This window comes from Struthio camelus, chromosome 7, assembly GCF_040807025.1.
Source record: "Struthio camelus isolate bStrCam1 chromosome 7, bStrCam1.hap1, whole genome shotgun sequence".
Classification (NCBI taxonomy): Eukaryota; Metazoa; Chordata; class Aves; order Struthioniformes; family Struthionidae; genus Struthio; species Struthio camelus.
Window position 1 is genome coordinate 23553999 of NC_090948.1, and position 17300 is coordinate 23571298.

Here is a 17300-nt window from a genome sequence, read left to right on the forward strand (position 1 = left end):
CCGCCGCTCTGCTGGCTGGGCTCTCTGCCCCCAGGGCCGGCTCACTCGTCCTAACAAGTGTTTTGGATCTGCTGGTGTTGACAGCTCTGTCTGTGCCACGGATACTGGCTGCAGCATGTGACAGGGCAACATGCTTTAAAACACGAGCTGACCTCCAAGGAGAGCGGCCTCTTGCTGGTTCTGAGTATTGTTAAACTCCTTAAGCCAGTATAATTTGAGGACGTCTCAGTGATCCAGTGTATCTTTTTTCCCCCCTTATTGAAGTGATTTTAGTAGACTACAGGTAGTAAAGATATTCAACCTAAACCAGGATTAAATCGATTCAGATAAAAACAATCTGATTTAAAAAAAAAAAAAAGTACTTTAAAAGTGCCTGGTGCACCCTTGCCGGTGTGTGTGCAGTGCTGGTCTGTCCAAGAAGTGTCAGCATGAGGCAGCAGCTCCTCCATGAGCCATAGGGTCTGGAGACAGGGCCACCAGGTCCCTGCTCTTCCTGGGCCACCTGTGTCCCGTGTGTCTGGGCCAAGTTCTGGTTTGCGCCAGCCAGGTCCTGGGTCCGTCTCCTGCCTGCCTCTCAGATGCCTCTTTCCTTGCGTCCTCTCTCCTCTAACCTGCTGTTCTTGCCTTTCTTTTAGGGCTGCCTAAGGATGCGTTGCCTTTCAGCCCAGCCGTCCTCTCAGGGGTGTTGGGAAAGCTCCTCGCCGTCCCCCTGCTGCCCTGCCTGGCTCCAGACCTGACATCCCCGTGCCCCCTCCGGCAGGATGGCCCAGGCTGGGGCGGTTGTCCGCTTCTGCCCCCAAGAGGGCTGCGCCACCTCGCCCCCGCCGTTCCCCCGCAACGTGGACCGGAGGCCCTGGCTGGTGGCCGCCACGAGCCCTGATCCCGGGACCTACAGCCCCCCGCGCTGCCTCACCCCCAACCTCAACGCGGGCCGGCTCCACCTCCTGCGCAAGGGCCTGGCCCCCGACGCCCGGCGCTGCCCCCTCGGCCAGTACAACAGCACCGGCTCCTTGGCCCGCAAGCCGGCGGAGACTGGGCCTTTCGGCAGCGGGAGCTGCCCGAGCGCGGGGCACGCCACGGCCCCCTGCACCCCGCGGCGGGGCAGGCAGAGCCCGGCGCTGGGCTCCCCGGGCAGCCGCAGCCCGCTGGTGGCGCCGGCGCCCGACGGGCGCAGCTCCGTCGTCACCTTCCGCTTCATCGAGAAGGCCAGCGTGAAGACGCTGAACGGCCTCCCCGCGCCGGAGGACGGCCCCCACGGCCTCAGCCGCAGCCTGGAGTTCGGTGGGGCCGGTGTCGGGGGGGCCCCCGCGCCGGGCAGGCTCCCGGGGGGCAGCGAGAGCCTCCGGGCGCCGGCCTCGCCGCTGGCGTGCGACGGCAGGAACGGGCACGGCGGCGGCTCGCGCACCCCTCCCGCGCAGCCCAAGCTGCAGGAGCAGCTCGTCCGCAGGCTGAAACTGGAGGCGTCGGTGTCCGACCCCCTCCTGGCCGGGAGCAGGTGCCTGGGGGACGCGCAGCCTGGCGGGGGCAGCGGCAGGGACGCCTGCGCCCTGAACGCCAGCTGTCTCTTCAGCTCCCTCGCCGACGGGCTGCAGACCGCCCCGGAGGAGCCGGCGAGGAGCCTGCTGAACCCGGAGCCTCGACAGCAGGTAGGTCCCGGGTGGCTCGGCGGCTGCCTCGGCCCTCCCTGGGGCCTCCCGCCGGCTCACTGCGCTTGTGTCCCGCAGGGAAGCTCGTGGGCGTACCCCCGGCAGAGCTCGGCCCATGCCCAGCGCGTGGCCAGGGCCAAGTGGGAATTCTTCTACGGCTCCCTGGATGCTCCCAGGACAGGTGAGAAGCGGGTGCGGGGGGAGTTTTCCCTCTGCTGGATCAATCTCTGCTTTGCACATCGCAGTCTGTCTTGGCTCTCTGGGGTTGTCTGTCCCCTGGGGAGGGGAGAGGTCTCGTGGCTCAGGGCACGCAGGACAGCCGAGATCCCCCGCGATCAGGCACTCTGTGTCCTTCTGGGGCCAGAGCTGTCCTCCCCCAGAGCCTGCACACACCAGCCACATAAACCGTGGGGCCATGCAGGCCCTAACCTCAGCCCTTGGCCCCTCTGCAGGCAGGGTGTTGGGGTTCAGGCTGCCGGTCAGGCAGAGCTGTGGGCCCGGGCCAGCACGTGTCCCTGTGGGGCAGCGCAGGGTGGGAGCACCAGCAGCAGCCCACCCCTTCCCTTCCCATCTCCGCTTCTCCCAGCGCTCTCTTTCCTTCGGGCTCCCGCTCGTGTCTCCTCGGCGCCCTGTGACGCCTATGAGCCTGCTCTCGGTGTACAGGTGGTGTCGCAAGAGTAGCTTCCCCTGCGCTCCCCAGGTGCAAACTGCTCTCCTGAAGCCCGTGGCCCCGGCGCAGCGCCCTGCCCCTGAGTGCTCTGGGCTCTCTTTCAGGCAGCTCGGCGCAGAAGGCCCCCGATGCCGCTCCCCTCGCCAAGGCCCTGCAGCAGCCCGGCCGCTTGCTGCCTGCGGAGCCGCACAGCTCGGTGGCCGAGCACAGCCTGAGCCACGTGGAGGTGGAGATAGAGGTGTCTCCTCCGGGCTGCAAGAAGCCCGGCTTTTGTGAGACGGGGATTATAAGGAGGACAGTGAAGTACTCTGAGACAGACCTGGACACCGTGCCACTGAGGTGCTACCGTGAAACCAACATCGACGATATTCTGGCCGAGAAGGACGAGGTGGATTCGGCTATTGAGAGCCAGAAGGACAGCGAGAGCAACCCGAGCTTTGCGGGCACGCCAGGGAGGAGGGGCAGCTCGCCGGAGGAGCCGCCCGCCCGGGGCGCTGCCGAGCGCCGCCGGGGCGAGGGCACGGCGGGCGGCGCGCGGGGCGCTGAGGATGGCGAGGTGCTCGAGGCGCCGAGGCAGAACAGGCAAAGGTGAGGCTCAGCGGGCGAGGGCGAAAAGCTCCTCTCGCCCTGCTGCGTTATCCCACGCGCGTGACGAACCGGCCCGCTCTGCCGAGACGGTGCCGAAGCCAGAAGTCTCGGCAGCTCTGCGCGTGGAGCGCCGGGGTCGGGCCGTGGGTCACCGCGCCGGGCAAGGCCTCGGGGAGGCCCCCGCCGCCCAGCAGAGGCAGGCGGTGCTGGTGACTCCGCACCGGGCCGCGGGATCCGCTCTCGCCGGGTGAGACCTGCGGGCCAGGTCACCTGCCTGGGCCAGGGCCCGAGGCTTCCCCGCGGGGGGAGTCCTGCCAGGTTAATCGTGTCCTGCCTCCCCCGTCCTGCCCGGCCTTCAGGTGAGAGCGCTGGGGCGCGTGAGGTTAAGCCATGCCTCGGTGGCGCTGTGTGCTGTCGGGCGGGTGCCAGGCTGTCCTCCCCCGACGTCTGTGCTTCGGTGGCAGGGCGTGAGCCCTTTTGCTTGGCCGTGATGGTTGTTTGCTGTGTTTGGGAAAGAGTTTGGGATTCCTTGGGCTGGAAAGAGCCTTTCCACACTGTTCTCTTCTGCATCATGTTTTCGCTCGTGTGGCGAAATACTCTTTAATGGGGTGCTGATGAGAGCAGAGGACGCTATGGTTTTAATTCAATTGCCCATGCATATGGCCAGCTAGTGTCACTGGGGATGCTGTCTGTCCTGTGGTGGGCACTGGCGGTCAGGATGCAGGTCCTATGAGAGATGGTCTTCTGGCCTGGCAGCAAGGGCCAGGCGGGCGACTAGAGTATGGTGATGGACATCCATGTGTCTAATGAACGAGCTCGAAAGATGGAAAGGCAGAGCAGGAGGCTGGGAGAGAGGTGCTCCGGGCCGGATCCAGAGCCCACGGTTGGTGCTGGGACTGCTGACGCTGGCCTAAAGAGGCTTTGAACCGGGCCCCAGTTCCCAGCAGAGGTGGATCTGTGGCATGGTCTGCAGAGCACTGGCTCCCTGGGGGCATCAGGCTGGGGCTACGTCACTGCCACCCTCGCTGTGGCAGCATCAGGGGAGATGCAGGGCATCGCAGCGCGGTGCCAGGCAGTGCAGCCCGTGCAGTGGTGTAGGGCAGAGATGCCTGGCAGCGTATCGCAGCAGAGAGCAGCACGTTTAGCTGGAGGAGAGACGCTGTCCAGACCCTGAGTCCAGACTCGGCCATCCCTCTTCTGGGAACCAGCCCAAGGGCCGCTGGGTGAGGCTGTGGAGGAGCAGGGGACGAGGGGGCTGACCTGCCTCAGTCCATGAAATACTTCCAGGCACCCTCAACCCTGGGGCTGACCCTTGCAGAGCAAAGCTCCCTGCTGCGACTTCAGGGTGAGATGATTTAAAAAGAAAAACTAACCCCCAGTGGTGCCCTTGCCCTGGGAAAGAAAAGCATGAAGGCCCTGGGCTGAAACGGATGGTGGGGCCCACTTCGCAGGAGACCGGCTCTCTCCCGTGGGCTTTTCCAGCTCTTGCATCTCTAGTGGAGGGGAACAGGTGTGTCTCTCCCTGTCTCCTGCCTGGTCCTCCAAAATTTAGGGTTGTGCAATAAAGCAGAAAATAAACCATTTTTGATAGGAAATGTACTTTCCTCCAAATGAATTTGTGACAGAAGTTTTGAATAAGGCCTAAAGTGATAGTATTATTGCTACACACAACTTGCTTTATATGGTGTTATTTTATTTCCAAATATGTACTGGATCATTGCAATTCTTATGAGCTGTAGGCCTAGACCTGCTTTTTGTCCCCTGCAACGCCTTTCTGCATCTCCCCAGACAGTGCTAGAAATCTTGAATTATACTTAAATGTATTGTTACTCCCAGACACAATGCTCCCTGTATAATTACCAATGTGTATATAGGAGTGTCATGGTCATTTTACATGGCTTCTTTGTCTGTCAGTGGATTTGCACTTTTGGATTTGCAAACCCCAAAATATTTCCCAGTTAGCCGCGGATCCTGCAGACAACGCTTTGAAGATCACTAGTCCAGAAATGTGAGCTTGTTTCATACCTGCATTACAGCCCTGGGTTTTTGCTTACGCACTGTTTCTGCGCTCTGCCGCTGCAGTCTTCCTTCCTGTTTATCAGTCCCCAGGAATGATGTTTTCTACTTCAAGCTTTCTGCTTTGCTTGCCCAAAGAAGGGGTGATGCTGGGGGGGACTAAAGAAGCCCCCCAGCAGCCAGCGCTGCTCTGCAGCTGCAAGCGCGACTGTCAGCCAGGCCCATCTCTGCTGAAGGGGGCCAGCGTTTCGGGACGCAATCCCAGCAGTTGCTCCGCAGAGCAGGCTGTTAGTAGGTGGGAAGAACCAGCCCCACAAAATTATTGAAGCACCTGATTGCCTTTGGATGCTGATTCACAGCATTTAGACAAGTAAATCCCCTTGAAAATCTAGCTTTAAGGGTTTAGCACCCTCTGTAAGGGGGATTTTTGCTTGATACTATCTTGTTGCCCTTGATATTCTGGCTAAAGGGCATCTTGTGCGATTTACCATCGCAAAGTAAGAGAGCGTGCTAACAGCTGGCAGGACGTCTGTCTGAAAAAATCCAGCGCGAAATCAAACAAGCAAAGGAAAGTGACAGAAGAAACAGTGTCTTCTTCCGGCCAATCTGCTCGCCGAATATATTTAGAGTCAGATCTACTGCCTCTAATGACTAGTCTAAGCCTTTACTGTCTTTAGCCCCATTAGTCCCGGAGAGCCAAGACCTGTCAGCAGGAATGGGCTCCAATCCCTTCCTCCCAGAGCGCTGTCAGCTGCGGCTGCCAAGCCCCTGCCAGCGGCACCCACGTGGCGCCTGGCGTGGCTGGCAGAGCCGGTGGCCTGGCGGATAAGGCGGCGGAGGGCTTTGCAGAGTGGTCCCCAGGTCCCCCGGGAGGTGCAGGGCTGGCGGGAGGCAGAGCTGTCTTTTCTCGCTAGCGAACAGAGCAGCCTGGCCCAGGAAAACCCTTGGAAAATCTGCTACCTGGGGAGCCCTTTCCGAGAGCCACGCAGCCGGGGAGAAAATAGCTGCAGGGCAAGCCTTGGTGGGGATTAAAAAATGGTTAAGGCCTCAATGTAATCAAACGCTTAAGCATCTGCTTAACCTGCCTCGGTAGCCACAAGCCTCTCGTGTTGTGCTGAGCCAGAGCCTCAGTCCCAGAGTCTAGCGTGGCTGTAAAGCTGCAGCTCAGCGCTGAAGGGCAGCCACCCCGTGTGACGATGCTCCTGCTTTCAGCAGGTCTGGGCGGCCTCTGCTCACTGGGGTGGAAAGGGGATGCGCCAGGTGATGTGGGCACACACCACGTGCTGATGGGCAGAGGGAGAGGTGTACAGCTAATAGGTGAAAACTGGGGCATGAGCAACCACAGCATGAGAATGGCAGGCAAGCATGGGCACCTGGAAACGGCTCCCGGGTGAGGTACGGTGTAGTGCCTGCCCCTAGTACCTATGGCTGAGCACAGGTTGTGGTTGTGACACCGAACCTCGGCAGCAGGCAAACTGGAGGAGACGGGCTGCAGGCAAAGGAGTCTTGGGGAGTACAAGGAGCCATTGCGGCTGGTCCACAGACGAGCTTTGTTCAGAGAGGAATAAAGTGAAGGACTGCTGGGTGATGGTGCCTGGCCTTGTCATCTCTGGCTGCACTGGGACGCCTGCGCAGCTCCTGCCATGCCTGTGCGGGCAGGAGGAACGGGGCATGGCAGGGGCATAATCATGGGCTTGGAGCATTTGGCAGAGAGGAAACCCCAGAGGGCCTAAACAGAGAAGTGTACTCTTCTTCTCCCCTCCTGCCGGAGACCACGCTGCTCTGCAGCACGAGGCAGAGAACAGGGCGAATCCCTCCCCTTCTGTTCGCCATGAGACGTGGCTGCTAAATTCCAGTTGCTCAGACCCCGTGAGTAAACCTCGGCCCCCAGCACCAGTGGCTGTGATGTTCGCGTGTAATGCAGCGTGGTGTCAGACCCCAGGGGGGTCCGCTTCCCCTACTTACCCACCTGGCCCATTTCCAAGAAAGGATCACTATGGCTCTTGTACCAGTTCCTGTGACAGAAGCTGGAAACATATTTCTTACTCCACTGCCCATTGCTGTTGTGCAGATGCTTAATTACAGTCTCTGCATTTCCTCCCCTCATCTGCTCCTCCCAGCTGCATTTCCCTTGTTTTGCAACCATGCGTCTCTGCACCGATCTTTCCTGCGAACACGCAGCCTTCCTGGGGGCCTGGGAGCAGGACACAGGGTGATGGGCAGCAACCAGAGGCAGGGAAGGTTGGGCAGCGCAGGGCGGATGGGAAGCTAGATCTGAGCAGGAGTGGTGCGGTCAGGCAACATTGTGCCTGTGCTGTTGTGACTAGGTCCTTCTGGATCTGAACTGGTTTGTGTAGAACTGGCTTGGTATTTCAGGGTGGAGAAATTGTTCCCAGAGCTCGGATGGTGGAGACAAAACCAGCTATGTTTTTTCTGCACTTTGGTGACATACCTGATCACAAGATTCAGCCCAATTCCCTTAAACTCTCCTGGGAACAAGGTGCCTTCTGTCTGCTAGTGCTACCCTCTCTGTTACAGCCCATGGCCCTCCTGTTGGATGCTAGATGCAAAATTAAGTTGGCAGAATTAGCTTGATTTAGTAGAAGGTTGCTAGATGGTAAGGACAGTGAATGAGCAGTTGCATCTGTAAACTCATCTATAAATGTTAGAGAGGTCTCTCCTCTCTTGTCCATGCCTGAAAAGAGCCACCTCTGGAATGGGTAGGAACGTAGAGCAGGACTAATACAGCCTGGAGAAAAAATCAGTGGATTGACAGGAGTAGCTTTCATCCTGCCCTTTGTACCTCCTTCTTGCTTAGTTGAGCACCCCTTGAAGCCACCTGGCCTTCTGGTGGAATAAAGTTGTCAGCTCACAGCCTAGTGAAATAATCGGAGTGAGATTTTTGAGCAGTATACAAAGGCTAATTAATTGAAAGTCGTCTGGTGCCTGTGATGGCAATACATTTTCTGAGCCCTCTATATGAAGCTGTTTGTTCATAACAAATGTTATGACAAGCTGGATCAGTTCTTCTCTTTTAATCAGAGAAGACAGTGGCATAACAAGTGCTTTTCCGGTGCTTTAATAAGGTGATAGCAGCTTATGAGTAAAATTGGCTTTTATGGTTGCATTTGTGCTTATATGAATGAAGCACTGATGTTCTCTGTGTTGGAAATATCTTTACTGTCACATGCTCAAACTGATGGGCTGGTGGTAATTTACCTCATTTACCTGACAAAGTCCTCAGGGGTTCAGGATTTAGAAACTCTTGTCTTGGCCTGGACCCAGACCTGTGCTACAGACAATCTGGGCCTTACTGCTGGGTTGATACGTGACAAGATGATTAGCCAGGGCTAAGCCTGGCCATTAGGTCGTGGGTCAACAGACAAGGACCCCAAGCCCAGAGCTGGGGGTGAGGCTCCCTACGTACTGCCTGGAAAAACCTGGGACCTCAGAATAGCCTTGCGCTGAGTCCCAGAGGGTCCTGGGGACCAGCCAGCAGAAAGTGCTGCTGCCCTGCGTGTATCTCTGCCCAGCTTCCTACTGAAGCTGAGCCACAGGGCAGCAAAAGAGGTTGTGGTTAGGATGTGTCCATGAGGAGAAAAGCCCTGGGTTTTGGTCCTTGCTCTCAAGATAAGATATCCTACTGTCTCTCTGGTATCATCTGTCGTGTTACTTTTCACACAGTGGTTAGGTTTTGTCAGGGAAGGTATAGCCTAGTGGTTAAAGCAGTCCCTTAGGAGGTAAGCCTGGCTGATCTCAGCCTAATTCCTTTGCAGGTGCTCTACTCACTCAGCCACCCTGCTTTTTTCTCCTGCTTTAAAACAGGTGTCAGCACCTAGTTTTTGTGCAGACCTTGCAGGTGGGTATTGGGCACGCTCTGGGCACTTCACTGAGAGATCACAGTGGCACATCCGTGGAGAAAGGTGCTATGTTGTTCTGAGCAGCTTCAGGAAGAGCCTCTGGGTGCTGGGGAGCTCTGAAGGCACATGGAAAATTCAGGCACTTCCAGATTTGGCTAAAACAGAGCTGAAGCACCATGTCCTGCTTTTGGCCCTTGAGCCCTTTATTGGATCTAACCTCAAGTCGAGTGACTGGAAGCAGTAGCCATCTCATAAGCCTCTTATGAGGATGAGCCACTAAAGGAACAAAAGTCTGTGGCGCATTAAAGGAGACGCATATGTCTGGAGGGAGTCCAATGCAGTCCCTATTCCCATGGTATCTTGGACAGGCGGGGCTTTTCTTTGGAGGCCTAGTGTCCCACAGATGTTCAGAGGAGGTTTCTGCCCTTCCCAGTTTCCTTCTGGAGCAGCACGTGGGCTTTTGTTTTTGGGCTTTGATCACTTGCTCCTCAGTGACCAGTTCTTCTCACTTTCTTTTCCTCTAGGATCATGGATCGAGACACACAGGGTATGCTCAAGTCTCCAGTGCCCTTTCTCCTAGGGCACAGCCTCTCCAGGGATGGTATGGACTCTTTCAGCAAGCATTTTGAGAGCATTATGGAGTCCCATCGAGCCAAAGGCACATCTTACACCAGCCTGGACTCCATCGACATCCTTTCCTCCCCAGCCCGCACCCATGGGACCATTTTCACCTTCGACCTCCCAACCCTCACCCCAGAAGTACAGGGACAGATCCAAGACAGCGCCAAGCTGATCGAGGAGAACTTTGCTCCTCTGGCTCACTTGGAGCCAGACTCTGGGACCAGTTCAGCCACAGATGCTCCGTGGACTGAGAGGGAGGAGGAGCGAGGGAGGCGAGGGAAGGGAGCCCGGCGCAGCCCTTGCTGCTCAGAGGACAGCTTTGGTACTCCCTTGGCCTCCAACATGAGGTGAGTGATCAAAGTCACCTGTTGCCCACCTGCACCTCCAAGGCTGGGTGTTGAGTCTAACTCTGGCCAGAGCCTGACCTATGTCTTTGGGAAAGAGGAGAAGGGCCAGGACTGGGTGTGCTGGATCTTCAGTAGTAAAGACCATTCTGGATAAAGCATGAGCTGTTCCTGGTGTGTTAGGACAGGCCTGGCCCTGTCCAGTGGCTGATCAGGCCAGTAATCACCATGACACAGCGGTCAGCATGCAGGTGAGAGCACATCTCATCCTTTCTTCTTCATTAGCTTTGGTGGTGCTGAAGGACTGTGGAGTTACATCTAGCCTAGCAAGCAGGGAGTCCCTAGACTTCAGTCCTGTGGTAGTTCCCACTGCAGGACAGTCCAGCATCTGTGGTGCCTGCAGGGAGAGGCCTATGAGAAGTCGGTAGTAGTAGATGCTAAAGAGCCTTTTCATCCTAGAGGCCAAAGACTCCCTGCTACTGCTGCGTCCCTCCCCGTCTGAGCAGCAGCCTCCTATTTCTTGAAGACGAGAGTTCCACAGTCCTGTACATGTTGCTCTGGCCTGGCTCGACCTCCTGAACCTTCTTGGCTTTGTCTATGCAGGGAGATCAAGAGTGGAGATGAGCTCAGCCTGCTAGTGACTCTGCCTCTACATTGCTCCTAGCCTGGCTGCACCCAGGCTCAGAACAGCCATCCCCCTTGGAGAGATCTCTGGTGGAGCAGGCTAGGGGTGCTCAGCCCCACCATTTCCAACCTGACCATATGTAAGACCATATCCAAGCTGAGACAGTGCCTTGCTTGGACTCTTTCCCCTCCCAGCAAGGTCTTAGCTGGTTGACAGGCTGTATCTTTTCCTCTTTTCCAGGGTACATTCCTCTGAAGTGCAGTCAGGTCCAGTTTGGATGTCATGTCCCATCTTATAGCTCAGCTGCAGAGCCAGTGGCTCTTAGATAACCTGTTGTCTCATTCACGCCGGCTTCAGTCTTCCTGTTTCCATTGCTGCCCTGCAGGATCTCCCCTCTGCCCCAGCAACCTCTTGTGCAATGCAAGAGCCTCCTGAATCCCTCACCCTTCTTGTAGGCTTTCCCACCATGGCCCAGGGAAATGATGGAGGGAGGAGAAGCTTCCCTTTCCCTCACCTGTCAAGACCAAACCCAGTGTCACTTCTGGGTGCAACCTGTACTGCCCTCACTGGCTCAGCTTGGGGTGACCATGTGGGGACTAAGCTCTGTGTCACCTCTGGCTGTTTGCAGTGCTGGGTACCTGTGGTTTCTGGATCACCCCAAGGCTGTCCTGTGGAGAGAAGCGCTTAGTTAGGTCTTCCCTTTCCTTAGCACAGGCCTAACATTGAAGCCTGGGCATGGTGGCACAGAGGCCAGGCAAGATCTGTGCAGCAAAGCTGGTTATGTCTGAGCAGCACAAAGCAGCAAAGGGTGGCAGTATCCAGCAATGGTCGTTGCTTTCTGGAGGAAGAATCAGCTTCCTATTCCTCTGCCAAGGCAAAAGTCCAAAATAGAGCACCCTAGAGAAACCAAAGGGGACAGCATCTCACTTACACTTTACAGGATGCCATTTTATTATGTCACCACCTCTGCAGGGGTCGCAGGAGAAGATGGGAGATTCCAGCTAACAACAGGAATGGCAATGAAGTAGCCTACAGAGATTTTTTCCTGTAGCAGGGAGCGGCGGCAGTGCCAAAGGCACTGCGGTTCTGTGCTCCTCTTCTCCCGCAGGTTTTGGAGCAGCATTGGGCTGTGACAGAGGCCATGGAGGGGTTTCCCCTCAGCAATTGCCCAGATATGTTCTGGGCTTGCTGGCATCCTTCCTAACCTGGGGAAGGTTTAATCGAAACATGAAGAAACCATGCTGCCCTGTGGATTTTTGCTGGGCCTGTCTTTGAGGGCCTCTAATCTTCTCTTGCTCTCTTCCAGCCCTATCTAGCACCACGCACCCCTCTGCTCTGCGGAGAAGAGGAGCACAGGGAAATCCAGCTGTAGCCCTAACTGCATAGCCTGGCCTGGGGACCCTGTGGCTTGGACTTTCCTTCCATAATACTATACAAGCTAATCTAGCCTTCTTAACGCACACACACGCACGCACACGCACTCTGAGTCCCAAGCAACTACCTTCCCTCATTTAGAAATTATTCCTTTGGGTATTCTTTTTATTGCTCAGCCTAAAATGCATCTGTAGGTCTTTCCTCTTGGACCCCTACAGGCCTCATTTCTCTCCCACAGCACCTTGGGCTGCAGTTGATTTGCAGACCTACCATGCTGCATAATAGCAAACGAGCAAAGTGCCCTGGCTCCAGCAGCGGTCTGAAACAGATGCTCCAGGAATGAGCGTGCAAAACAAGGCTTGGCAGGAGTAGGGACTCGCACCAGGACCCCAGCAGGCAGCAGCCCAACTCTCTGCTCCCCGGGAGTTGAAATAGTTTTCCCTCCCAGCCCTCATGAGAGATCACAGACATGGAGGCAGGTGTGGTTGTGATCTGGTGTCTTGCCTGGTGGACAGGACTGAAGATTTGAATGGGCGGTATAAACTAGAGTGGGAACCAGCATGAGATACAGGATACCAGGTGCTGAGACAGCCTGCTGTCTGGAGGACAGGTCCTTCCGTTGCTCCATGTACCAAACCAGCCTAAAGGTAGGAGATGTCTCTAGTCTTTTGGGAGGAGGGAGGCAGTGCTTTCTGGCAAGGCAGAGGTGGAAGAAGTGTCTTCTTTCCCATCACTGATGCTAACCAGCTCTCTAGACTCAGAGTGAAGCTGCACAGGAACCTAAAACTTGCCAAGCAGTTTGAGGAAGAAGTGTCAAGGCTGGTTCTTCAAAGGGTTGCCCATGAGCGGGAGCCCAGCAGAGTTGCTCCCAGTTCAAGCTGTAAATATCCTTGTGATGCTCCTGTTAATTAGTCTTAATAGAAAGAGCTGGGGAAAGGAGAGTAGGAACTTCTGAAGCCTCTGCGATGCAGATCACCTGTGCCAGTGTGGCCAGAGTGGGGGATTCAAAGTTGGCTACGTGTTACAAGTGGTACAGATAGTGCCATGGGCGCAGATGTATAAACCCCATCCACTGCCCCCAAGCCACAGCCCAGTGCAAGGCGCAGTTTGCTAACTGACACTGCATGTTAGATGTTGGCTACCACTGGCTTCTCCCTGTTCCCTCTGGGACCAGGAGGCTGTTGCAGGAGAGTCCCTCACAAGGGCTGGGGGAGCCCTCCCTGGGGGAGCCCTGCGGTGGAGGCTGCAGTTTTACACCACCCATCAGGGTAGGCAGGGGTGCGTTCTCAGGTTACAGGGCTTTGGTGTGAGGGGTTATTGGTGGCTAACACGAGCAGGCCTAGACCCATGTGTGCTGTCAGCTGCCTGTCCCGCTTGTACTGCTGAAGCATTTAGCATTACTTTCTGTATTGATTGGCAATGGATTGGAGTCCAGGTTGGATGTAATTGCTCTGCAGCCCGTAACTTTCCATTTCTGTTAGTGGTAGAAGCCGCAAAGTCGTAGATAACCTCTTATGTTGCTAGTGGGTGGATTTGGTAGCAGCTTGGAGCTGTGGTGTTCTCACTGTCTGCCATGGTGAGATAACCTTGGTTCACACATCCGCAAGGCTCAGACCAAGGCTTTGGTATCCCTCAGCACATGACATTCTGAGCCCATGCTTTTATCTTGACCTTGTGCATAAGAGATTTGCCTAAGTGAAAACATAGCAAACGTTCCCCTGGCATTGGGATGCCTCTGGTGTCCTTGGGGGAGTTAATGCTGGCTGAATAGCAAGACATTGAGACTTCCAGCTAGAAGCTGGGTGAGAAGCAGAGAGGGCCACATCAATGCCTTCATCCCTGAGCTTGAGGAGAGCCTGGCTCGCACCTGAGCCCTGTGTATCCCAGGAACAGGCCTTCCCGCACTCCCCCCCTTTGGAGCCACTTTTTTGGAGGCTATCTAACCCCCTAGTAATGGGAAGGGCTCTGCTGTGGGCCCCGCTGGCAGCTAGCCCACGGTAGGAAACCCTATACTGGGATACACCACACTGGGACACCCTGATGACGCCACCATGGGACCCCCTGCTCCCCTGTAGCGGGACAGTGCTCAGTGGGACCTCCAGAGTGGCACAGCAGCTCCATGAGTGTCTGGACCTTGTTTTGGGGGTACGCCACAGGTTTGTTGGGGTGGGAGGGGAAGGTGTGCAGGTCCCTGGCTCTCACTGGGCCGAGGGCTGCATTAAAGCAGTTTGTCCCCAAAGCAATGACGGTGACCCACAGAGCGAGCGTGTCAGCGGGGAGCAGAAGGTAGGCTGCGCAGGGAGCGGGGGGAGTGACACACGCAGGGTCTCTCTGGGCTGGCAGGGCTTGCCAGGGGCTCGTGTTGTGCTGGCGAGATGGAGAGGTGGGCAGTCGTGATGACCGCAGGAAGATCGCTCTGGTGGTGACAGCCAGAATTTTGCAATTAGAGATCCAAATCCCAGGGCTTTGCAGCGCCGCCAGCTGTGGGCGAGGCGGCGAGCGCAGCCTTGCTGCCGCAACACCATACATAGGCAGGCCAGGGCTGGCGCCCCTCCCCGCCCCCTGCCCTGCCACCGGCGCTGCACATCTCGGGGCACTGGTCCAAAGAGACATAAATGGCAAAGTGTGTCTCCCTTGGGGTGCAAGCCCCCCTAAAATCCATCTGCTCTGCTTCCCTTGCCTGCCCGGCTCCTATCCCGCTCCTCCAGAGCCCACCTTGTCCCCGCTGCAGGCATGACCAACCCTGAGGAGCATTTATCACTGCTACAGAGAGGCGGAGAGAGGGAATATTAATTGCCCCACATGACATCGCTGCAGGAGGCAAGCTAGGCAGGCTCTGCAGGGACCGGCAGAATTGGGGGCATCGCCTGAGGTGGGATGGAAAGAAGGGCAGGCAGGAGAACTAGCCGGCAAAGCGGGTTGCGGAGTCCCTGGCTCAGATACCGTGGTGATGGGCAGCATGTCTGGAGCCTCGCTAGAGGGAGAAATCGGCCCTGGAGCTACAGCTGTGTGGGAAGAGCAGGGAGCTCCTAGGGCTGGCAGCCACCCCAGGTGGAGGATGTGCCGGGAGTAAAGCCTTTTTCCATGCCAGATCGCAGCTGCTGGCGCGCGTGCTGGAGCAACGGGGCTGTGCCAACATGCTGTGCTGTGTTTCTTTATAAGGTCCCTTTTGTTACTGCAGCAGCCAGTGAGCTGGTGCCCCCCCCCCCCGCCCGGGGCCCATGCAGGTTTCTCAACTAGTATCAAATGACCTGAACGGTGAGGTGCCTGGCTGTCACTGGGCAAACTGGTGTGATGGTGCACTGAGCACCGTGCCGTGCCTGGCACCCCAGCTGCGAGAGGCTGTGGGGCAGCTCGAGGGCCGTGGGGCAGAAGGCAGGGGTGGGATGCGGGAGGGTGGAGGGCTGCATGGGGGAAGCAGGGTGACAAGCGCAGGATGGAAACAGGGAAGGGAGGGACAGTGGGTGGAACAGGCAGATGGCCGCGTGCAGCTCGGGTCCGGCTGGAATTTGCCATTCCCAGGTCAAGGCGTGAAGGGCAGCAGGAGCCGATACCAGCCGAGGTGGCAAGGTCAGGGGTGGCAAATAGGACTCGTGAGGAGCAAGGGTGAGTGGTTTGGGCTGTCGCCCCAGGCACGTGCCATATGCATGCACAAGATGCATACAGAGCGGGGCACGCTCGGATACTTGCAGAGGGGGAGGAACTGGCAAGGGCAGAGGAGGGTGAGGCACCGCCAGGGACACGCGTGCACACGTGGAGCCCCACACGCATGCAGACACGTACTCGGTCACAGACGGGCAGACACATGCACACCAGCGAGCTGGAAGTGCTCCACGTTGTGCTGCACACGCGTGTAGCGGGAGCGGTCCTGGCACATGCAGCAGGCACGGGAAAAGGCTGGGGCACCCACCCACCCGGGGCTCAGGCAGCTGGCTCACGTGCCCGGAGAGCAAGGTGGCTCCTGGGGAGAGCGAGCCCCTCGCAGAGCAAAATCCATGGCCCTAGTCCCCACCTCCCCTTGCCGAGCGCGAAGCCGAGGAGGAGGGGGAGCTTCAGTGAGAGACAGGCAGAGACAGCCACACGCAGGATGAGGAGGGAGGGAGGAAGGGGAGCCAGGCAGGCGCGGATGCTGCATGGGAGACGATGGGAAGGGGCCGGAGCTGCGGGGCCTAGGCAGGGCAGGAGCGGAGGGGCCGAGCGGCCAGGGCTGGGAGCCCGGCGGCATGGAGAGCGAAGGGGAGGAGGCGGAGGCCCGAGGATGTCAGCCGCGCGTGCTAGCGCTGGGTAGGGTCCCTGCAGCGCCGGAGAGCCGGTCTCCCCTCGGAGGGCAGTGCTAAGGGCCGGGAGGCTCGGTGGTGTCCCGTGCTGCGGGCTGGCCGTCCCCGGCTCGCAGCCGCCCCTGCGTGCAGGCTGCGGGTGCCGCACGGAGCTGCCTTCTTGGCCTGCGTGCGGCACCAGGGTGATGCTGGGCTGGCCTCCGGGCTGGGGTCAGGCAGCGGCTCGGGGGCACGGCGGAGCAGTGCAGGCTCTGATTGCCCATGAGGACGTAGCCAAGAGCCACGGGGCTCTGGGGAGAGCCGTGTTCCTCGTGGCGGGTGCCAGGGGCAGGCGGCCCTGGGACCACGCTGTGCACGCCAGCCAGCTCTACCGGGGAGGTTGCAGTTTGGATCATAGGTCCCGACACAGAAGAGCTGCTCCGTCCTGAGGTCAGTGCCAGAGATTTCTGTGTGAAGTGGCCTCTTGCATCTGGCTTCAATTTCTGCTCCTGTGGCCCTGCGGGTCCCGCTCAAACCCTGTTGGCTGGACTTTGCCCAAAGGCCTGAGACATCCAGGTTTCCCTGGATTAATACCATGACAGCTCTATCTCTCAAGGAGAAGCCGACCCTTCGCCTGACTGGTGAGTAACCTGATTTTAAGGCCCTCAGAGCCTGTTGACTCTAGAAACTGTTCTGAGGGAGGACTCAGACGCCTGCAGAGATGGTCCCTGTCCTCTGCAGAATCTGGGCTGTCCCCTGTGAGAGAGACTGGTGGGACAGGGGCAGGAGAGAGGACACCTCTGAAGGAGTCACCTCTGAAGAGGGACATGCTGCAGGGGAGGGTCTGGCAGAACAGGTTTGCTGTTTGCTGTTCAGAGGAACAGGATGGAAGAGGGGTGCTGTTGCCCAAAGTTAGGTCTTATCTGGCTCTCATAGCAATAATGTTGGGGGAGGCGAGGAACCTCTGCAGATGGGTTTTGAGAAGCAGCTTGGACAGAGCTGCCAGGGTGAGGAAGGCAAGGCCGTCCTGCCTGTGGTTGGAGGCTGGCCTGGCTGACCTTCAAGTGTCCTCCCAGCCCTAACTTCAGTTCTGCTAGGAACGAACCAGCCCACATCTTGGCTGTCATAAATCAAAGTCATTCCACTGAGACCAGTGGAGGGAGCTGCATTTATTTAGCTCAGCCAAAGATCCGGTCTGGTACATTCTTAGCAGTGATATTAGGCAGGCTGGGCTCGCTTGGCTGAGGCAACGTGCGTCTAGCCATGCATGTGGGGCATTGGGAATAGAGGGCAAAGTGCT

The 17300-nt window shown here is 57.6% G+C and overlaps 1 protein-coding gene across 1 annotated transcript in view; it reads left to right on the plus strand.

Annotated features, from left to right (window-relative positions):
* Positions 1–635: 635 nt before the first annotated feature.
* Positions 636–17300, plus strand: part of PSD (pleckstrin and Sec7 domain containing) — a 44175-nt gene continuing 27510 nt past the window's right edge. Inside the window, exons 1-5 of the mRNA XM_068950315.1 lie at positions 636–1276; positions 1379–1646; positions 1725–1827; positions 2421–2904; positions 9305–9748. Of these exons, the coding sequence (XP_068806416.1) occupies positions 762–1276; positions 1379–1646; positions 1725–1827; positions 2421–2904; positions 9305–9748 (1814 nt within the window). The 5' untranslated portion in view covers positions 636–761. The remainder of the gene's footprint in view (positions 1277–1378; positions 1647–1724; positions 1828–2420; positions 2905–9304; positions 9749–17300) is intronic.